Source organism: Apaloderma vittatum, unplaced genomic scaffold (assembly GCF_000703405.1).
Source record: "Apaloderma vittatum isolate BGI_N311 unplaced genomic scaffold, ASM70340v1 scaffold22491, whole genome shotgun sequence".
Classification (NCBI taxonomy): Eukaryota; Metazoa; Chordata; class Aves; order Trogoniformes; family Trogonidae; genus Apaloderma; species Apaloderma vittatum.
This window is the reverse complement of record NW_009698814.1, coordinates 230-9,333: the sequence shown is the minus strand read 5'-3', so window position 1 is coordinate 9,333 and position 9,104 is coordinate 230. Positions and strand designations below refer to the sequence as shown.

Below are 9,104 nucleotides of genomic sequence, written 5' to 3'. Positions count from 1 at the left end.
TGGTTTAGCCAGTGTGATGGTGTTGGGTCATAGGCTGGACTTGATGATCTCAGAGGTCTTTTCTAGCCTCAACAATTCTGTGATTCTGTGATTAAGTTCTGTCTAGCTGGCCTTGGCTAGAAAGAGTTAAGTCAATAGCATTGTCTAACAGAGAGCTCGTTCTTCAGCTACAAATTCAATTCCATATTGGTTGCTAATGAAGTTATGGGCTTTGCTGGCCTAAGTCAAAGATGAGACTCTTGGGCTGTCTGTAGGTGTCATCTGGGAGCTTAAGCTAAAAACTAGAATGCAGTGATTTATTAACTTGTAATTCGAGCTGTACCTGAGTCCATCATACTTCTTCCATTCCACTTCTGTACTGCCTCTGTAATTGCTTTTGTGTTGCTGTATGCTTTTGTGTGACAATTGTAGAATTCCCTTGGTGCCTTCTGGATGCCAAGGTAAGGACATTCTGTTAATAGTAGTTGGATTTCAGCTTTGAATGATGAGGAGATTAAATGGAGAATCCTGTTCTCAGGAAACCACTTTGCCAAAATTCATGGTTTAGGCTACAGTCCGAAGACCTAAATTTTTTCTAGGTTGAGGAAGTTATGCTTTCTGGGGTGACTTTTTCAGAACTGCAAGATATATGCTTAAGTACTGTGGAAATTAGTAATATTCCTAATATTTACCTACTACTAATTAGAGGTGAATTGGGTTACTGCACTAAATCCCAGACAATAGGGTGGTTAATTTCATGTAGTTACATGTTAGTCAGTTGTAAGTTCCACCTAAAAGGATCTGTAGCATGTTCAGACTTTTCTTCCATAAGAATTGGTTATTTTACGAAGAAAATGGAACATTCATCTATGTAGCTTAGTCATTAATTCAGTTATGCCTATCTTCTTATGTGATTCTGTGATTCTGTGATACCTTAGCAGGATTCTGGGGCTCTTCAGCTTCCATTTCTTCTTGCCCAGTTACAATATTACTTTATGCCATCAGAATTTCCGCTTTTTCTTTTGCCTTTACTTCTCAGTTTAGTGCAGAATATGGAGGAATTTTTCAAAGGAGAGTGGAGGAAGGCAAGAATCAAAAGCTACCACTTTCCTTACTTTGTTCCTCATAGAGAAAACAAGTGCTTGAAGTGAGACTGCAACTGTCCATCACAGTTTTTCAGTGCTCCTTTCTGCAAATACACCCTTTCTTATCTTCTTTTATAAGTGCTCATTTAGGTCAGAAATGCTATTTTAGGTCAGCTAAAAGAGTCCTGAGTGCAATTATGTATGATCATTCATGTAATTATCACCTTTATGCTGAAGACTTCCAAGTAACCTATTTATTAATAAGCATGTTGCTTATTAATACAGATATCACTCTCTTTAACACAGAGAGTTACAGATGCAATCTTAACCAATTTCCCAATGTATCTTTTATCCCCGTCTTCTTTGTCACCATGAGCAATACACCCAGCCTCCTTGTACTGCTTAACACCTTGGAAGTCTTTTTTGACTGTAGCAGCTCCTTTTGGTTTTAATTTTTGACCTTGACTTCTTGGTCCCTTTGGAAATAATGTCCTGTAGCAACATTGTACCAGAGCACAAGGTGAAATCTTACTGGAGGAAAAGGTTATTTTGTTTTTAAACAAAACTAATTTCAGATTCCCTTTGAAACCCAAACTCTTGTATGTGCCAAGTGGTCTGTCTGGCATCCCGGCACTAAAATGTGTATTTGGGTGGTATGAGCAGGGTTCGTTGTGATGACACAGGGTAGAGGATGCTGGCTGTCAGGCTCTCATTGTGTCTTCTGGGTTCCTTTTAGTCTGGTGACTCCGTGCTGGTTTTGGATGTGTCTTTCTGCGTGTTCTAGGAGCTGAGAATGACTAGTCTCTTCATCCTGTCCCACCTTGGCGAGCCATCAGGACTGACTCACTGTTCTTTGTCTCCTGATCTGTGGGTGGTGAGAATCATCAGGCAGCTGTGTCCCAGGATCTTAACATCTGCCAAACTAGGTGCCGTGGACATCATAGAATCATTAAGGTTGGGAAAGACGTCTTAAGGTCACCTGCCACACTTGCAGCCCTTCTCTGTTGGCTGTGCCCTGGTGCTTCCACACCCAGGCATTCCCATTCATTCACCGTCGGTGGCAGTTCTAACATTTCTGTTAACAATTCTTAGCACTGATTGCTAAGGAGTTTTCTTGGCTTTGTGCCTCGTCAGTGTGAGCTGCCTCCTCTGGTTCCCCCTTCACTGCTGTAACAAATAAAAGCACCTGTTTTCCCTCTAAGAATTTCATAAGTGAATGCCACCATACTCAGTTTTCCTCTGCTGAATGTAGAAGTCATCTGGGGACATGTATTGGTGGATCTCTGAATTGGCAGTTGACTTTGAAAGAAGAGCTTCAGCTTTGCATTGGTTGTTAAAATTGTTGCTTATTCAGATAGCAGAGAGATCTGAGTAAATAAACCAGATTTTAGAAAATAAGAACTTACAAAATATTTTACAGTATCGTTACCTTCAGAAGGATTTTTAATTATCATTACATTGGATTTCTCCTTCCTCCTCCAATCCTTTCACATGTAATCCAACTGGGTATACCTCAACATAAGTGGCATCCTCCAAGCGAAGTGAAAAGTAATTTGTGCTAAAAAAAGTGTAACGGTATCAAACTGTGTGCTTTAAGTATTTTCTAGAGTTTGTGGTGAAGGTCTGTCCATTTTTAGCAGAATACTATTTTATTTCTAGTTTGGTAGGTTATGGGACCTAGCATTTATGTAATTTTCTGTAGCAAACAGCTTATTACTGACCCACAAAATTTGTATAATCCAATAATGTGTATTTATATGGTAAGAAGACAAAATGTTTTCTGGGTTAAGAATGAGGTTTAGAGGGTTTATTTTTTCAGTATTGAAGAAGATAGTTCTCTGAGGCTACCAAATATGATGGAGATTTGGAAACAGTTTAGGAGAAAATAAATTGTGTGCAGACAATGATACGACACAAATAGGACTATGCAGACATGCATGCAGACTGCTTCTAGCACCTTAGTCCAAGGAAAACACTTTTTGAATAGACTTCTGGCTTGATATTTACCTCTAAGGATATTGTCCTGGGCAGTTCCACTGCAACGAATATATAGCTTTATTTCTGCTGTAAGATAACGTCTCCTCACAGGAGTATTTTAGAAAATCTTATTGTGATTTTTTTTTTTTTAATTGACCTTTTGGGTATCTTATAACTTAACACTTTTCATTTAGAATAATTTACCCGATAATGACTGATAGCATTTGCTATTAGATGCAACATTAAACATTAAACTTCTGAAGACTATGTTAATTTTTTTCTGGCCTTATATTGATACAATAGAGGAGTGAGGCTATTTTTTTTTTAAATAAGGATATGTGTTTGAAGTGTGAAACTAGTAAGGACTTGAAGTAAGCTGCCCATTATTTGCTCCTCTGGAGGTTCATACTGAACACATTAATTGCTAAAAAATACACAGAATGTTATCATGAGAGGTTCTTGTATATAGATACTACTTACTATTAATTTTCCTTTTTATTCTAGAACCTGATGACCATCTAACAGTAGCCCAGTCTCTAAAGAAGGAATTTGACAACCCTGAAACTGCGGACCTGAAGTTTCTAGTGGATGGAAAATACATTCATGTTCATAAAGTTCTTCTCAAAATTAGGTAAGGCACAAATCGTGTAGTTTAATGTAAACTGAACTGCATAGTGTAGTCCACTGTGTTGAGCAATTACTGCTCAAAATTCTTGGTTTATTCTTACAAACTCCCTTTTTCCTCAGCCATGGGATTCACCTGCTATTCTTCGTTTCCTCATTGCTTAGAATTACCAGAGATGCTGCTTGCTACCAGCCTTTTCATCACTTCCTTCCATCTGATATGTGTTCTCCTTCATGCTACCTAAACAGCCTTGACCCTGATTTCTAATAACCTTTTTCTGCTTGAACCAAAGGCTCACTTCTTTCTCTTTCCTTCCCAGTACTTGGAACCAGATTTTCCTCCTTTACATGCTTAGCTTCCTCCACTGGAGTCATTGGAAGGTTTTGTGTTTATTCTTGCCTTTCTCTCCTACTGGACACTTCAGCTGCTTAAACAACTTCTGTGTATGCTCTTCAGATTATGTTTTTTTTCCCCTTGTTTTGTTAATTTCTTACCCTACTTGTTTTAAACCTTCTCAATCAGTGAATTTTAAGCTGGTTTATGTTTTGGTTTTTACAGCTTTTTGCAACACCACTTTACAATGATAATTCACATGCGCAGATCTACAAAGTAATCACACCGTTACTAACATGCAGAGATTCGTTTGTTGTTGCTGATGCAGTTTCTACTACGATATTCTACATTCTGTTTGAGATTTCTTCTGTCTTGCTAACTGCTTCTGCTCCATCCTCCTCATTGTTGCAGTAGTTTTTTTTCTCTTTGCTGTTTTCTTTCTCAAAAGGCTTGGCTATCTCATCCTGCTTATCACTACCCATCTTCCTACTTTTGCTCCTGGGTCCCATCAGTGATTCCTTGTACATTACTGCATAAAATTGAAGTTCCATGTCAATTCTTACCTGCCCTTTTTTGGTCTTTTCTGCTCTCCTCTTACTACTCTGGTTACCTATGTTGCTGTTGTACATTACTGCATAAAATTGAAGTTCCATTTCAATTCTTACCTGCCCGTTTTTGGTCTTTTCTGCTCTTCTCTTGCTACTCCAGTTACCTATATTGCTATTTTCTTCCCTTAGCTGGTTTTACTGCTTGTACATTACATTTATGCCTAAAGTGCCCCTCTCTTTGTCTGGAATGCCATGTGTCCATCATCAGATACCACTTCAAACCTTGTGTATCCCCAAAATGTTTCTCAGGTTCTTTTTCCTGATAATCAGACTCTATGTACCTTTTTTTTTTTCTTGCTCCACTTTTCCTTCCTAGAATGCCATATAATCTGAGAAATGTGTCTGATTCTATAATGGTTTTAATGTATGGCATCATCAGAATAGGATACAGGAATAACAACACATCAGGGACAGTCTGTAGAATTAATATTTTCTTTAAGCCTTATAGTCTCATGATACAAGAGAATAAAGTATTTAACACGGCGTTTTGCAGCATTCAGCCTGTTCCAGAGCGTTGCCATGAACGCAGTGCTGGTAAAAGTTCCTTTTTATTGTCCAACCATTTCTTTACTACTTACGAAGACTTGGGTTTTTTCCATCTTGCTCTACGCCTACTGTTGAACTAGATCATATTGTTGTTGGTGGTTATTAGATTGAGATGGGGGTGAGAAGGCAGCACAACTCCCAGCTCAGCGAGAGGCTGGCCAAGCAACAAACCGCCTGCGGAAACAGATACAGATGACTGTGGGGGTGGGATTCGTCAGCTCTGCTTTCAGCCAGCCAAAATCAGGTGTCTCGTCTGTCACAACTGAGAGAGGGAGGGAGAGAGGCACTCCAAAGGATAAGTCACTCCAGGAAACTTTGGAGACTGAAAGATGAGTAGTAACTGATTTTCGTTTATTTATTTATTTGTTTTTAAGGGAGCAATGTGCACCACCTTCCCTCTGATTTTTGCTTCTGTGTGGTGCCAAGGTCTGTTTTCCACAGCTGGATGGATATAGCGGGGTCCCCACCGCTTAACGTGGGGCTCCAGGAAACAAAGCAGTGGCATTTGGTCTGCCTCTTCCAATGCTGGAATGTGGCACAGAGTGTGGCAGAAGCTAGAGGAGGACTTCTAAATTCTTTATGAATTTGACTTGATGTTTATTTTAAAAAAAAATACTAAAAAAAAAATGATCCTTAAGTAACCAATAAAATCAAATGTGAAGAAGGTAGATTGAGTAATAAAAGAAATTATTATTGTTCATTTGCATCTGGGTTACGGTGTCTTTATGATATAGACTTGTTCCAGATCATTAAAAGGAAGCTAACCTTACCTGTTGCATAAAAGTTTTGCTAAAAGATGAGCAAATTCTGATGTGGGAGAGTTAGAAAGTATGTAGTGTAGTATAAAAGAACCAGTTAAATTATGGCTCTAACAGCCAATTAAATTGTCACTGTTAGAGGAGAAATTGCCTGAGGTGGTGATACTCATTTCCATCAGCAAAAATTCTGAAAACAATTCAAATGTTACAGGAAGCAGTAGGTTACAATGAATTGTAAGTTACTATGAACTGTAAGTTGCTAAGTACAGCTAGTGCAGGCAGTGCTTTTTCCTTGTTTATATCTTGTCTGTCACAAAAGACTTCTAAGAAAAAGTTGATGAAAGATCTGGGTAAGTATTTTAATCCTTGAGTATAATTAAAGCTAATGCTAAATTGTGTATGGACTCTGCCACTGGAATAAAGGTTATCTAAACTATTAATAAATTTCCTCCTCACTGGATGATGTTGGAGAAGGTGGGCTGAAATTGCCTAACTTAATTGTAAACTTTATCTATTACGAGCCAGGTAATAAAATCCATCGTTAATGTATAACCTATTTAAGAAAATGACATCAAAGCCACATGGACCATCACTAAAGACAATCTCAGTAGAAATGGAGCTTGCTCTAAGATATTAATAACAGCAATAAAAGAAAATTCTGAATTTTATCTATATATAAGGCTTATAAGCCATATAAGGCTTAAAGAAATTGCCATATTCAAACCAAGAAGTCACGAAGCTAGAGTTTGTGGTTGTGTACATAGTCTGACTGATTTTTTTTTCCCAACTTCTTGCTGCAGCTCATCTTTCAAGCTTAACTCTTTAAAGTATACAATCTTTGTCCATGTTTTGTAGGTGTGAACACTTTCGTTCCATACTGAATAATGATGATGAAATTATAGAAATGAGTGAATTTTCTTACCCTGTTTACCGAGCCTTCCTGGAATACCTGTATACAGACAACATTAGGCTCCCTCCTGAAGATGCAATAGGTATTTGCAATAAAGGGAAATAACTCTTGGTTGCTGTTTCTGAAAAACTCAGTTTGTGTGTCAGAAGAGGGTGAGGAAAGCAGGGCTTGTTCATTTTAATTTTACTAGCACTTAAAGCTTGAGATTGGGCAGGTGTCAGAAGGAAAGGGTGCAGTCAGGAAAAACACACCCAGGGAGAATGAGTGGTGGGGATGCAATGAGATCCGATATGCAAAATGCTCAGAAGGAACTCGCTATTTCTCATGTTAAGAACTACTTTTTCCTTAAAAAGGCACCAGTGGCATCCTGAAACTTTTCTGTTTGAACAACTGTGGCGATTTGATCTTGAATTAAAAAGGGAGCTGTTCCCCACATCAATTTACAAGGATCTAAGTCACTCATTGATGTGTAGAATCGTACACAAAACAGTGAACAAGAAGGCAGAAGAAAGAAGACGGAGAAGACAGAACACTTGTGTAGCAATAAAAGGGCTCCCTTTTAATATGTCTTTAGAGGACCCTTAAAAACGTACACATCATCTGGGGAAAAAAAAATAGAATGAGTCTTTGATTAATTCAGCCTAAACCAATAGAGTAGTTGATTAATTTGGAAAGAAATTACTGTGTTTTGCACCGGGATAGTTAAAGCTGTATGAATTTTCACAGGACTGCTAGACTTGGCAACACTGTATAGAGAAAACAGATTGAAAAAGCTTTGCCAGCAAACGATCAAACAAGGCATTTGTGAAGAGAATGCCATTGCTCTTCTTTCCGCCGCTGTCAAATACGAAGCTCAGGTAAGTAGAATTTCAGGCAAATAGTTGTTTTCTGAGAAATGAAACTATTTATATTAAACACAACTGCATTTAACTTGTGAGTCATGATTACTGCAATTTCCCTTTCTGGCTTCCCAGACATTTGTTTTCCCCTTTTTAAGCTATAAAAAAAAAAAATGCAGCTACTAGTATTTTTCATCCTGGCCTTTTGGCTTGCACCTGTGAGTCAGGATTCTTAATCTGCTTCCTGCCTTATCAGCTGGCACAGCACGGCATGCAAATTTCTCGCTGCTGTTTGCCTCCCACCTTTGGATTTTGCTCACTTCCCGAGTTCTCTGCCTGATCAGTTTGTCTGGTACAGTCATTCCAGTGCCGCCTTTTACAGGCAGTGAGATAATTTACCTGTAAAGGCCCTCCCTATTTACACTTGTGCTTATATTAAAAAAAAAAAATCCATTTTTGCCGCCTTGTTTACAATGAATCCATCGTGCTGACATACAACAAATTACCTATTGTTATTCCTCTCCCCATATCCTGTCGTGTGGTCTGCCTGTGGCTCTGGAATGTTTTACTAGCACTCAACTTGTTATCAGCACTACTGCAAACGCTTTTTTTTTTTTGTAAACAGACGAATAATTTCAAAGATGCTTTCCTTTTGTCAACTGTGCTGATTGTAGAAATAAGGATGTGGTGGAGTTTATTATTCAGGAAGTCTGTGTATGTATGTCAGACTAAGTAGAAGTTGTAACTGAGCATCTTACCTGAGAAGTCCTCATCTTTCTGTTCAAGTTTTCTTCCGCTTCACAATAAAACTAATGCAGCCAAACAGAAGATTACCTATTAGAAAAACCAAAATATGTAGCTGGTAACAATGTTTTTCTAAAAATATTTGCATTTTTGCTTTTGCCTTGCTGTGAAATGTAGAATGAAGTTTTAGAGGAGGAGAGACTAGAAGAGTCATACAATGAACTGGTAAACAGTTCCGGGTATAGGAAGCAAGTAGAAAGAAGGGACTGAAACAAAACCTGCATGGAAAATGTGGTAATAATCTGTGGTGTATGGAGGCAGCGTACTAGAAGAGATGAATCTGTGTAGGAGTTGTAAAGAGGCGGCCAGAAGTCGGTGAGGTTTGTAAGTCAAAGGAGGGGCCGATGTCAGATTAGTAGATAATGAGATTATCAGCTGCCAGTTCCAAGGAAGTTGCAACCAAGGTGTCAGGAATAGCTGAGGCAGAGAGCACTTGTACTTTCAATGTGTTGTGGTGGTAGAAGCCCAGCGTGCCGAGGAAGGCTGGGCAGGAAGGGTGGACCCAGTGGTTTGATTCTCTTATGATGATGTACTCAGCATAAGTTTTCATTAAAACTTTTCTCTGGAGTGTTGTGGTTTGAGTCAACTGCCCAGGCTGACAATAAGGAACCACTTGATCACTCCCTTCTACCCCCACCCC

The 9,104-nt window shown here is 38.7% G+C and overlaps 1 protein-coding gene across 1 annotated transcript in view; it reads left to right on the top strand.

Moving 5' to 3' along the window:
* Window positions 1–8,643, top strand: part of RCBTB2 (regulator of chromosome condensation (RCC1) and BTB (POZ) domain containing protein 2) — a gene marked incomplete at its 3' end in the record, with an annotated part of 21,437 nt that extends 12,794 nt beyond the window's left edge. The window contains exons 9-12 of the mRNA XM_009878170.1: window positions 3,546–3,672; window positions 6,767–6,903; window positions 7,548–7,678; window positions 8,582–8,643. Of these exons, the coding sequence (XP_009876472.1) occupies window positions 3,546–3,672; window positions 6,767–6,903; window positions 7,548–7,678; window positions 8,582–8,643 (457 nt within the window). The remainder of the gene's footprint in view (window positions 1–3,545; window positions 3,673–6,766; window positions 6,904–7,547; window positions 7,679–8,581) is intronic.
* Between the last annotated feature and the right edge of the window lie 461 nt (window positions 8,644–9,104).